The sequence below is a fragment of the Nipponia nippon genome, unplaced genomic scaffold (genome assembly GCF_047370975.1).
Source record: "Nipponia nippon isolate SJK-2023a ecotype South Korea unplaced genomic scaffold, ASM4737097v1 scaffold_1, whole genome shotgun sequence".
Lineage (NCBI taxonomy): Eukaryota > Metazoa > Chordata > Aves > Pelecaniformes > Threskiornithidae > Nipponia > Nipponia nippon.
The window spans coordinates 126,962,298-126,976,340 of NW_028262290.1; the positions used below are offsets into that span (position 1 = coordinate 126,962,298).

A 14,043-nucleotide genomic window follows, 5' to 3' on the forward strand; every position below is an offset into this window, starting at 1 on the left:
AAAGGTAAATACAAGTAGAATTAAAAAGATAAAACACAAGGAACCAGAAAGAAAAGGGAGAAAAATGGATGCTTGATATTGATATGGCATCTGAGAAAGGCAGCAAAAGAAATGCCCCTCTACTGTAAAGCCAGAATGACTCGTGGGAAGATGTGGAGTATCAGCTGTTGCAATAGCAGGTAACACACCTTCAACAGCATACAAGTACGTGACGATGCCAGGCTCCTATACAAGGTATATTGTTTCCCCACTGTACCATCACACATGGATATAACCCTTAGAAATAATAATAAACCTTAAATAAAAAAGGAAAAGCCTAAAATCTAAAGAGTAAATCTGGAATGTTCAATGAAATCAGAGTGAAGGCTGGGGTAGAAACTAAACATTCGATCAAAATTGAGTGTTCCAAAACCATCTCTCCACTGATAAACACCTCATCTGCTGCGCAAAAGAGCAAAGCCTGTAAACCAGCTAAACAATATTTCCGAAGGGAGTTTTTAACTTGAAGGTGGTTCAGGGCCTATCTGTTTCAATGTATAGCAAGCAATAATCAGCACACTCAAGGGAATGCCTCTGTTGAAGAATTTACCTAATTTGCAAAAACAGGATGAACTTTCTCATCTACTTTTCTACACAGTGTGTCTAGCCCTTTCCTATCCAGATCCTCAATATCCCAAACATTGAATCACTCTTTAAAATCTCATTGTTTTCTACTTTTCCCATTTTCTTTTCATTTTAACCCTCTTTTTCAGATTGACCTGAAATTCAGAGCAGCAGTATCTTCCTTTTATCTACAAACAGCACTAAATAATTGTAGCAGATTAAACAAAAAAGGACATACTGAGTGACTTATACATGTGTGTTTATGTATTTACATATATATATGGGCATATATACACACATGTGTACGTATATATGTATATAGCAGAAAGAAGAACTTACCTATGTCCCAGGTAAGGGGGTTATTCTGTTCCATTTCCCTTTTCCCTATGACATACCAAATGCAGGCCATCCAGTGAGCAAGCAAGGCAAACATGGACATGAGAAGCGTGAGGACAATTGTGCTGTGCTGGGAGTAACGATCCAACTTCTGAAGAAGACGCAGGAGGCGTAGCAACCGCACTGTCTTTAGGAGGTGGACAAGGGAAACCTAGGAGAATAGGGAGAGAAAACAACTTGTTAGCAGTTGACTTCTATCACACAGTTATCTTGTTTCAATGAAAAGAAACTATCTTCTAAAGCTCTATGAATTTTTGCTCGCTCTTCATTCAGTTACATAGCTGCATATCATGCTCAGACTAAATCTTAAGACATCAGAGAATAGCAAAGAAGATGGTTAAAAAAAAAGTGTTTGCTTTTGCTGTGTACATACATTCTGACTATTTCTGATTTAAATCAAACAAATTTGAAATACTGGGAGATCTTTTGTTTCATCTTTTTTTCAGGAAAAGTCGTCTGTCAGATTTAACTTAAAAATTTGTTTTTGTGCAAAAATGGATCCTTCCCTGCTCTAGAAGAGAAACATAATTGTCAAACTGACCAATGTTCATTTGATTCCAATATGAAACCACAAAATAAACCTCTTCAAGCACACGATGATTTTCAGTTTCTGCTAACAGCCAAACACTAGATCTAACTCAACTACATATGAGATGAAACCAGCTTAATAACTAAACCTGGAAGAGGTAATAACATATGGCAGATATTTTGCAGAACAAGGAAGCAGAGAAGTGAGTGGAGACTCAGATTTGTTCTTCAGATTTAAACCTGTGTTCAGGGGCCTGGGCACATTTTACTGCTCTGCGCTAAGTCGGAGTCCAAAAAAGCTTGTATTAAAACTTCTAGTATAACTTCTTAAATTCCTTACCTAAAATATTATTGCCTTTCAAGCGTATGTGTCAAAAGCAGCACCTAATCTGCTCAGCACCCTAAGTGTACATCAATTTATGAAGTATATAGGCTCTGGCCCCAGAGGAGATGCAGAATACACAAAGCAAGCGGTGTCTGGATGACCCCATCCCCTCCAGAGCATCCTCCAACCTAAATCCACATCAGAGTGGGCACAGCTCCCAGTTTTGCATGGAATATACTTGGGTCATGTTTCAGGTGTTGGACAGAGTAAACAATATGCGGATTAAGATCCCAAATATTTTTAATTTAATTTTTTGAAGATTAAATATGCATAATTTTCATTATCAGTAAGCTTTTTTCCCCTTTCATTAATGAGACATTAGGATTAATGCCTACTAGGTACCTGGCTGATGCGGGATACATGCATCAGTGAGAAAAATAACATTAGACTTGACATGTCTTCCCACAGCCTTCCCAGAGCACAGTAATGAGGTCTCTGAAAAGAAAGTCTAAAAGCACAGCTCGATCAACATCCTTTTGCTTTTGCCAAGCCAGAATAACCTGAAGTTAAGCCTTTCTGTTCTGTTACCAAAACTAATAACCTGAAATCTTAACTTTATAGGTGTGCATTCACTAGCAGCTAGGTCCAGGTGGACTGATAAATTCTGTAATGTGGGGTATTTTAGATTTATTCATGAAGACTTAAAAATTCAATGATTTTATTCCAGTCTCAGGAATTAAGTCGGTGGGAAACCTGTAAAAAAGAAAATAATAAATCTACAAACTTTCTTTTTTTTGCTACTACAGTTTTGATAGTGCATAAATAATTCTCCCACGAGCTTCTTCATGCAGGATTTACTGCCCATTATTTAATTGGTTTTTTCTCAAAAACCTTTACACTTTCTCATGTACATTGCAGGAGAAAAAAGAAAATCAACAAAAACATGACACTTTTTAAAAATACTTTGAAGTTCACTGCTGTCAGGAATAATATCTGACATTAGAGTACACAAACAATTACAGGGTGTTCTATTCTTGCATTTATTTTATCCATTTTGTGTCATCTACAATAAATCAGTGAAATTAGTTATGTCTGTGGCCTTAAGCACAAGCATATCTGCAAGTCTGGGGCAGAAGGCTGCAAGGAATTGCCATGTTTGTATTAATACAATCATATAACTATTAAAATATAATTATTCTAATTGAATGCTATGCCACTATACCAACTGCCTCTTTTTCTGTGGTAATTCACTTCCCGAAGTCTCTCTCATCAGCTTGTTTGAACCAAACATGGTTCTGTTGCACTCTTAACATAAAGGGGTCCCTCTGCATGGCTGACTCTTCAAGTTGTTGTAGTAATATATAAACATAAATATAATAGTTGTATATATAACGATTGTATGTGTGCTATGGCCTTCACATTGGAGCCTTCATCTTTACTTGGGTGCCTGTTCTACCACGTCACAAGCAGATAATGCTAACTTAGGTGAAATTATTTTTTTATTAGGTTCGTACAAATAAGAAATTTCAAAAGAGCTGTTAGAATAATAAATGTGCCCTGCCAGTTATCACTTGTGACTAAATTCTGGCCATTTTTGTTAAGTAACAGAACACTGACATAAAAACAACAAATCATATAACATAATATTCTTTTTAACGTGGAGACATGTTTCATTTTAAGGCCTAAAGACCACCTCATTTTAAAACAATTTCTGCATAAATTTGAACTCAAATGTAATTAATCATATGTAACGGCACTGAATTTTCTCATTAGTCATGCCAAACACTCTTCTTGTATTGTGTCCAGTCTGTCATTGGAAAACCTGAAATGCCATCAGGAAGCTTTCTTTTCTATGTCACAAATTTAGAAAGACAAAATGAGGAGTCAGCACTCATACTTGTGCCTGCTTAGATTTTGCTTTGCCCACAGATATAAAACCATCTAAATTTTCCATTTGATTAATCATTTTAGACTAGCTAGGTTAACCTTTTTCTGTCAAAATGACAGAGACAGAATTTTATCTAAAACTAACACAAACTCAATCATAGCATAGTACTGAAAATTACTGAGAAATAAAGTTTCTACAAAGTAGTGATGAAATTCTCTGCTTGGAAGAATCACCTCCTACGGCAAAAAGGAATTAATAAGGAAACATGATGCATTTTAAGAAATGACCAGTGGCAGGGATCTTTAATCCTTTTTGTCTGCTTAGTTAGTTGGTTTTCCTCAAAAAGTGATACTCTTGCTCTATAACCATCAATAGTTACTCAGAAAGGAGTAAATTCAATCATTATAACTGGTGCATAATGGCCTCGTTTTTACTTTGGCAGCATTTCACACCACATTTCCACAGATTAAGGGAACCTTTATGTCAGATGAATACAAGGATAGAAGGAGCTGGGGTCTCAGCAGGCACTGAGGTTAGGCAGGCATGTGCCTGAGGTGTCAGACCTCCAAAGAGTCACCCATTTAGTGATACTCTGTAAGGTGTAAAGGCAGTAGAGCCAACCCATATAGTTTCACTTTTTTCTTTCAAAATATCTCCAAGGATGGCGAGAGACTCCACAGCTTTTTAACACACTCTAACTCCACAAATCTCCAAGTGGAGGATGACATTTATGTGCCATACATACATAGGTATGTATGGCACTATACCTATAGCTTGCAGAATTTAGAGCATCCCTAAGAGTTTGGCCTTTGTGCTGGGGCCTGAAGAGCAAAGGAGTGAGATGCTCCCTGATGCCCCTTCTCACCGTTCTGTTGAGGCAACATCTGAGAGTCGATGGAGTGAAAATCTGAGAATAGACATGAGGAAATGGCTTATTAAATCATAAAGTCTGAAAACAGTGGAATGTGATTAACACCTCCCCCCACTCTTGAAACAGTTGATAGTCATTGTTATCTTGAGAATTATATTAACAGTTGCCAAGTCTTGCCATGATAGGAAATATGATATAGCAAGGCACTGTGTACCCATCAAGGAATCATATAGAGAACAAAACAACTGAGTTTGCTGGGGTGAATGCAGGGTGCAGACTCCTAGATTCTGGACTTGCTCTCAGTTACCAGAGAGCAGACAGGGTTGGCCCTTGACTTTCTACTACGTAGTGGTCTTTACCATATAGCACCTAGCTGCCAAAGTCGGGCCAAAGCAAATGAAGGAAGTGGACTGGACCTTGCAAAAACTTTGACAAGTTGTTTAACTCTTGGAGCAAGCAGGGAGTTATGCCTGCCAGTCAATGTTAATTATGAGATCAACATGGCTATATATCATTTATTACTCGGGGCTTAGTGTTAGGACTTAATCTATCACTAATTTTCTCATTAAGGATCCACTACTAACTGAGGAACATTTCAATGTCCCTGGATATTCTTAGTCACTATATTAGTGATCTTATTAGGGAAAAAAAGTTTAAAAGTACAACAGACAGAAGATGTGTATTAATCATATTATAGTAGCATTTTTAATATTGTGACATTTTAACTGTAAAAATAATGATTGGATAATACTTTCTTTCCCAGAATTCAGTACAGAAAGCATATCAGCCTTCCCAATTAAAAAAAAAAGACATCAATTTTGGTTTTTTAATTTTCTCCTTGAAGGAAGAGATCAGGCCTGGTTCATTCAATGAAAAATTCTTAATGGAAATGAAAGCAAGACAGTTATGCTGGCTGTTTGGTTTTAATGTAAGGGATAAACTGAGATAGTGTATTTAAATAGCTTACCCACTGGTTATAAAAAAAAACAGTGATTGAAGAATGTGGAACTATTAACTATGTGGTTTTAAAAGCTACTGCACTAACATCAGATTGATGGTTCTTAATGTAACAAATGGAGTGAAAAGGGAGATCATCAAAGGAAATGGAACTAAATGATAAAACCAAAGAGGGTACCTTACATGGGAGGCTCCCGGACTAGTGTTTTTTTCTGATATGTGTCTATCCTATCATCTATGTACTTGTCTGTAACTCACATTTAATGAAAATGAGATTGAGTGCATCTGTTCACAAAAGATCAAAATTCTGAGAATTAGAAAGTGGAGAGCTTAAAAGCCTAAGTCTCTTATGTGAAAAATCCACAAAATTGAGAAACCTCTGCCAACATTTTTTTCCAAAATTAAACTTTCTGATTGGGGGGGGGGGGGGGGGGCCTGTTTGGGGTTTTAGGGGTTTTTTTGCTTGTTTTTTGGGTTTTTTTGCTTAGTAGATTTTTACTCTATTAAATCTACTAGGGCTATCAGAAGAAAAACGTTTGTCTTAGCACCAAACATTAGACTCACACATTTTTCAAAGCAGCTTAAGCATTTTGTCATTATATTCCTAAAAAAAATGAGTTGAAACCAAAGCCAAAGTTAATGACAACTGTAACAGATATTACAACACACAAAAATTGGTGATCATGCTCTAATTTTTGCACTAGAATACAGAGATAAAGAGAAAGAAGATTCCTGGCTGAGTGAAGAATGCTGACCATACTGACCATAGCAATTATTTACTTTACCACAGTAACAATTTATGAATCTTGAAAAATTAATTGAACTTATGCAGCATAAGAGAGCAAAAGCCATAGGGTCATGTATTGAGTACAGTAGCTATGAAGCTAACATAGATGTGACTGTTTACAAAGTAAGGATAATTGAATTAAAAAAGGATGGTACATATGTGTCTTTCATGATAATGAATGGCCACTGACACCCAATCTTGTAATTATTTTAATCAACGTGTACAATTCCATTGTATTCCTTCCTTCAGCATCCAATGTGAAAATACGCTACAAAGCTGAAAAAGACACCGAGGTACTTTAGTTCATTCAGTTTTAGTCTCCAGATCTGGAAAAAACCCAAACAAACAAACAACAAAAAAATCCTCTTGAAAAAACAACAATTAAAAAAGACAGGTTAGTACTTACCACAGTGACGTTGAAAGCATAAAGAAGGTCAAAAGGAAGTGCAGCAATTAAATCAATGATAAACCAGGTAGTCACGTAGTGGATACAAATAGATCTTGCTTCAAATATAACTTGGCCAGACTTGCTGACATATGTTGTTCGGAAATTTAAAATAATATCTGCTTGACAAAGAATGAACAGAATCAGGACCAGTGATTTCTTGATTCCTGGGGCTAACACCAGGAATCCACCATAACACTGATTGTTTTTCTTATGCATGGCAAAAACCAGATAGGGAATCTAATACAGAAACAAATAAAATATAGTGGTAAGAGATCCACGTACATAGAGTTAAACAAATTGATGCACAAAGTTGTTCTTTGTAAGGAGTAAAAAGAATGTTTAAAACATTTAAAACTCACTGATTTCAAAGGAAGCTTGAATTAAAAAAAAAACGGCCCACATTGCTCTTTAAATGATACCAAATATTGGTACAGTATTTTTCTTAATGAAAAATGATGGTATGATTATTGTGCGTAAAACCTATAAAAGCTATTTATGTTTCTTTTGAGATAAAATATCATTAATTACTTTATTTAAAAGGTGTAATTGAAACTTTCTTTTAGTGATAACTGTCCAGCACAGAGAACAAATGTCATCCTCAAGGATAACCACTTGTTTATCAACAGAAAAGTGCTGAACTTACTTGAAAAAAATGGCTTTTGGGCTATAGTGAAGATATGAATTGCTTGGCGGCTTGTGCATTTTGCATGTTCCTATCTAACATTCTAGGATGAGTGTCTTTCAATATGAGATATAGTTTTGACATATCTTGCCAAAACATATTAAGACTCAAAGAAAAGCTCAGGTCTTGACAATAGAGTCTCAATTATTTTCATGTCCTACAAGACAAAGACTATAATTTGTCCTTGAGCTGTGCACCCAGTTTCTACCAACATTAGTGAGAACTGCTTGTATAACTTTCACAATGTCAGAAAAAAGTGCAGCCAACCATCAAGGCTAGTGTTTAACAGCAAGGTAATCAGCCTTGCAAATTCTAATGTCTCATGCTGAAGACCATCTCATAAAAGAGAAAGAAGTGAACCCAAGTGTTAGGAAGACATTCAGAGTGTGATTGACTTTTTTCTCATTAAAAAATAACAACTGCAAGGTGATGGTCTTGGCAGCCTGAAAGCCAGTGGACTTTCTTTAATGTCCAAGTTATGAGAGGCAGCTTTCTAGATGCTAGTGCAGTGTGTAATAGACTTGTCAACTGCGTTATTTCTAATCTAGGTAGGATATTATTAAGTGTTACAAGGAGGGAACTGCATTCCCTGTGCCCTCTGTCTATGGCAGCAACAGCAGCACTGACTCCTTTCTATCTGCTAGATGGTGCACAAGAAGATACACCTTCAGCTGCCTCTTCTACACACTGCTCTTGTAGCGAGGTGGCAGCAGCAGCCGCTGGGGACTGGCTCCGCACCATATACAGCATGGAGTGTGCAGATGTTTGGGAAGTGTTTGCTGCCCAAACTGATGTTTCTTACAACCTCTGGGGAAGGGGAGGTAGAAATGCCAAATGGAAGCACCTACAAGTGAAATTCAGCCTCTTGCCCACAAGCAGGATGAAGGTATAGGAAGATGATGTCTGCCTTGCAAATGGAAATAAACATAGAATATAAGTATTTCATAGTTTCAGTCTATTCAAGGGATTTGTTTTCTCTTTGGGTGCAGATATTTCCTTTCCTCACAGCTAGTTTCTTGTGTGCTATGTAAACCTTCTCCAATTCAGCACATTCCTGGGGAAAAAGCAAGCTGTGAAGTCCTAAAAATTAAGCATACCTCAACTTTTGTCTCTTCATAATTAAAACATAATGAACACTAACAGTACTAGTATTGTAACTTCGTTTTAATGCAAATCAAGTTAGAATTAAAAAGTGGGTAGTAGCAGGATTACTAGTAGGAGTAGTAGGTTCATCTACTCTTGATTTTGTAGGCAGTTTCTGGGGCCTGAGAACTTTTCTTCCTGCTATACATACGTGAGAATGAATGCCTAATCTCTGATATACATTTTATCATGCATTTTTCATTCAGTGTATGAGAAATATCTGCAAAGACCAGCTTGTATGAACAGACTCCCCTCAGAAAGCAAAATCAAAGGATAGATTTTCCAGAATATAACATACAAAGCATTGGTACCACTAGAGACATAAAAAGAGTAGTAGGTGAGCTTTGTCCCATTTGCAAGCTTTTGTACAACCTAGACAGCAAAATAAAAAAATATGTATTAAAAGATTTTTTCCCCCATGATTTATTTGAAGATAAAAAATTTTAAAATCAAAACCTTGTGCTTATATAGAACATGTACACTGCAAATGGAATAAGTAAACATTTATGCAGCCTTTTTTAAATGAGCCCGGTTTTATTAGGTTCTGGTTGTTAGGTATTTTTTGCCTTTCCTGAATTTTTCCATTTATCAATGACATTGTTTTTCACCTTTTTCCATGTTTTCTCTCCTTATTATTGTAGTTTTTTCTTCTGTGCCATTACTTCTGAATTAAGAAGGGTTTGGAAATGACACTTTTCAACAATGCTGTTAGTATAATGAGGATTGCCAACACATAGACTTACAGTAAAGGAGAGCACTGTAAAGCAGAGCAAAAGTGTCTGACCAGGTTCATCTTAACTGAGTAAATCAACTTGATATAAAACAATCTGACACATTATAAAAGCTCAATGGAAAATGCTGCCTCATTGAGAGGGCATGAATTGCCACTAGTCTATATTAAAGCAATTTTTCATTTCTAGAATTTTATTTTAGAATCTTTTGGTACTAAAAGAACATTAAAAATGGAAATTGTTTGACTCTCACTATATCAGGATAGCATTGGAAAGTACTACAGGACTCAAACGCTTAGGGCTAGCATTGTCTATGTTTGGACCAGACAGATCCAGTATTTTTTAACAACTTCTTTTTCAGGCCTTATGAACACAGATACTGAATTAGAGCAGCCACACAATCCATGCAGAAATTACTGTTGAAGTCCTACAACAGAGTTCACACTATTGTTCTTGCAAAGGACTTTGAAAATTCAATCTATCCATCTACTAATTTTACCCAGTTGCTCACACTTGATTTTAAATATAATGGAGTAGCTGACACTCAGACGAATTACAAACTCTTATCCAGGTTTGAGCAGGAGATCTGTTGCAGTCACTCAGTATTCATGACAGCATTTCCATCTTAAGAACAGCAATATCAAACTTTCTTTCCTTTAATGTACTTCTAGAGATGCTTTCCTCCATGTTTGCTGTGATGTGCTGCTTGCACATTGTGATGATGGAAGCTATGAAGAATTAGAGCTAAAGAACTCTACGTTTCTGGGGCACAAGGTATAAGAATGTTTGCCTAAAGCACTGCCAAACATTTGTATGATGTTTTACAAAAGTGTCAATTTTACCATCTTGTTTAATTCTACTCAGATTTGCATTGAGATACCCATTTTGTGAATTTATATTATTTTAGATGATGCTCTGAACCACAAAAGGATCTGATGAAGTTCATAACTGCTATAAAAGTCATATTCCATTATATACAATTGATTTTTTTTTTCCTCTTAACTGAAAAAAACCCAACCACGTTTCAAAGTTTCATCTCCCTAGAGTTTTTCTTGAAGTTTTTGTAACGTAATCAGAGAAGCACTTCTATGATAGATCAGCTTCTATAAAATATTAATTAGACTTTCATTTAACATGTAGTAAGACAAATGCACATTTAATCAATATCATTACCATATGCATATTTTTATATACATATTCCTCAACCTTAAAGAAAGGATAAGTCTGCATATTTTTACAATTTTATAACAAAAAAATGTTAGCTCCAGTTCTAAAACATTTTGGTATTTCGTGTACTATTTTCAAGTTCTGCAATGTGGATAGTAGAAAAGCTTTTTTCAGCTATATTTCATCCTGTCTTTCACTTTTATGGCGGTTCTACTTTGGCAGTCAAACAGGCACAAACAATGAATATGTGCTTTTTTGCAAGGACGACTTATGCCCACAAAAAGAGACGCAATTACTGAAAAATATCACCTATTCATATTATGTAGGATGATAAACACAGCATCACAGGTGCCTTCAGTTTCAGATATATACTGGTCATTCTATAAAGCTTAGTAGTAAAAATTGCTAACAGTTTCTAAAAAATGATAACTACCTAACATGAGATTAGACATTCTGTGGCAATTTGGGACAAATTAGTGCTGCAATCTATTTTAAGGGGTGGAAAAAAAAGTTATTTTTGACTAAAAATCAGTTACTGTTTGGATCTGGAAAACATGATCTTCTCATACATTGACACTGTGAAAATACGACATAATCTAAGATGTGCACTTGGAAGTGTAAAAGAAACTTTTTTGAAGACCCCAAGTGCTTTATCAACATATATGTTTGGAACAAATTTTAAGCATGAATTAACATTCAGGACTTTAAGGAAAAACAATAAGCATTTCTAGTTAAAAAAAATCCAAAATAAACAAACAAAAAAACCCTCACAAAATTGTAAAATACAAAATAACCCAGAAAATGTAACTGAAATGCAGAAAAGATCAGTGAGTATAAAAATTACAAGTTTGAAAGTAAGAACAAAATGTAATTAAATTTAAATGATTAACAAAACTGAAGATATATAGAATATTATAGTCCACTTGTCTCTTATTTTCTAAAAAGAAGAAAAATAAAACTCTGGTTTTGGAATGAAGTAGGCAGATTTATCACTTTAAGTGATGCTGTAGATGGTACAGAAGCATATCACATAACAAAGGAGGCATTAGACATTTCAATGAGATTTTTGAAGACAAAGTTCCACCTAATATTCTAAATGGAACTTGCTGAGAGTCACTTTCTGAATCACCAGTATTAACTTCTAATAAAATCTCAGAAAATTGGAGAAATGCCAAGGAAAGAGAATTTGCCACAATAATTTTAAGGGGGGGGGGGGGCAGGAGGCACCACTAAAAGTGGTGATCCAGAAAACAATAGATTTGCTAATCACAAGAAAAGCAGGTCATTCTGGCATATACATTACATGTGTAGTAATAACAATACATGTTAAAGTATAACTAATCATGTAAGTTCATGGAGGGTGTGAAATCAATACACTGTCTTTTGTTAAGAAAATTAGGTCTTTTTGATACAGCTACCAACGTAGTTGATTGCTGTAGAATACTTAGATGTGCTCAAGTTATTTCATCATGTATCATCGTAATTTGAAGGTCTGCATTAACCAGAACATGAGACACACAAAACAAAAGCTGAACCTGGCCGTCTGCTCAGTTTCAAAATGTTGTTACTATGGGTTTGTTTATAAACAAAACTGTTTCTAGAGGATTCATCTTGGCTGATTAAGTTCACAGTAATACAATAGTTTTTAACAAAGAAGATGGATGACTGTGGCCAACCCAAATCCAAACATAAAATGGGTCAAATGTCTCCGTATAATAGGCAAAACAGATCTAAGATCTGAGAAAGAAAAAGATATCTGTAGAAGGGGAGATTCTGGCTTGGAAAACAATGACATCAAAAGAGATTTCTAATAGCTAAGTGTGTCAGTATGGGCTTAGTACAAAGCTGTGGCAGAACCAGGAACACCACCTGTGAATAGAAAACAGTTTGTGCCTTTGGTGAAACAACGACAGCCTCTAGCACCCACACCTCAAGACAAACGAAAAGACAAAGAGAAGAATTACAAAAATCTACCTGGACTTCACTTTAGATGATGTTAAAAATTCAATTTTCTTGGTTTACTCAGCTCCAGAATACCAACAGAACTGACTTTACTTATTTTCATCCACTGATAGGCTATTTAGGCAAAATAGCTGGGCAGACATTCACTTTAGGTAAATTCATTTTGGAAATCAAATGTGGCTTTGTGATGTGATGAACTCACATCATTTGGATTCACATTCAACATTCTTATCCTGTATAACACGATGTCATACTAGAGATATCTAAGTTACATTCAAGCACACAACACATATATGTGGACTCACATAAGTTATGTACATGAGTTGAATATATATATATGTAGACGTGCTAGGGAGAAAAAAGGCAGGTTTGACTGTCAAGATCATCTTTTGTGGCATTGAGTTATTCTGTTTTTCCCTTTATTTCATTGCTTTATGGGGGAAAAAGAGTGATTTGCATTTCTCCCTACATGTTCTTTAGGTAGGTTACACTAAGACTGGGTAAAGTAAGATCTTATCTTCAAGCCTGTTAGCCACTATACACAAGAAGCCAGAAAGCAATTGTTTCCCCCACTGATACACTACTGAGGGCAAAGAGAAGAGGCAGAGAGAGACTCGGCACAGAGCGAGGATCATGTTAGATCATTCCTTTGAGGTATCAGAAAAGATTTCTTTAGGATGTGTTTTGATCAAATGCCAGTTCTAATGCCAGATCTGGGTCTGGAAATTAATTACTTCCCAGGTTTCACTGCCAGAATTGTTTTATGCTGTCTACTGCAGTTTGAAGCTAGACAATCTGCTATAATCATTTGACATATACTAGTTAACCTATACACTGCTAGTAGTGGATCTACGGTATTTCTGACAGTTTGATCTCTGTCATTCCCTCCCTTTTACCCATTAGAGTTGGGTCTCCTAAATTAATGAAATCTTTGAGGGAGTTCTTGTTTTAGCATAGTGTTGGTCCTTCAAATTTTTCAAGATTTAGTGCAAAGCATTAACACTAAGTGGCCTAGACACATATCCGAGGCTATCTTGTTCCATGGACTAAGGTCTTGCAGGTTATAATTGGTTCATGCTTTAAGAACTACTGCTTTCATTCAACAAAATCCCCGGGCTGAACAGAACATATAAGTAAAATCGGAGATATAAAAATTTTAGATCAGATCACCAAGTAGTCTCACCTGGCCCTACATTCCTAAAGCTACAAAAATGTTCTGAAATTTTCAGTAATACAATTAAGATGTGAAATTAGCATGATTTCATATGGTTCATAACGAGCAAGGGGGTCAGTTCAGCTCCACAGGTGCTTAGTAGAGTTAGTTGGTTACTACTCACATTTACAGATCAGTATGGTAGCACCAGCCATGTACATAAGTACTTCATGCAGATTTGCTTGATATAGGTAAGAAAAAAAAATAAGAATACTTACATCACTAGTATTTTGAAACCTCTTATTCTCACTTGTCTCAGAAACCTCCAGTGTGTAGTTATCAAAGTTAGACAAAGGACTTGCTTACTTATTGCACATTAACATTTGTGAAACAACTAAAGCT

At 35.7% G+C, this 14,043-nt stretch overlaps 1 protein-coding gene across 1 annotated transcript in view; it reads right to left on the reverse strand.

Moving 5' to 3' along the window:
- KCNH8 (potassium voltage-gated channel subfamily H member 8) overlaps positions 1-14,043 on the reverse strand; it is a 194,221-nt gene that overhangs the window by 70,494 nt on the left and 109,684 nt on the right. Inside the window, exons 6-7 of the mRNA XM_009466460.2 lie at positions 6,762-6,919; positions 943-1,150 (exon numbers count right to left, since the gene is read on the reverse strand). Of these exons, the coding sequence (XP_009464735.1) occupies positions 943-1,150; positions 6,762-6,919 (366 nt within the window). The remainder of the gene's footprint in view (positions 1-942; positions 1,151-6,761; positions 6,920-14,043) is intronic.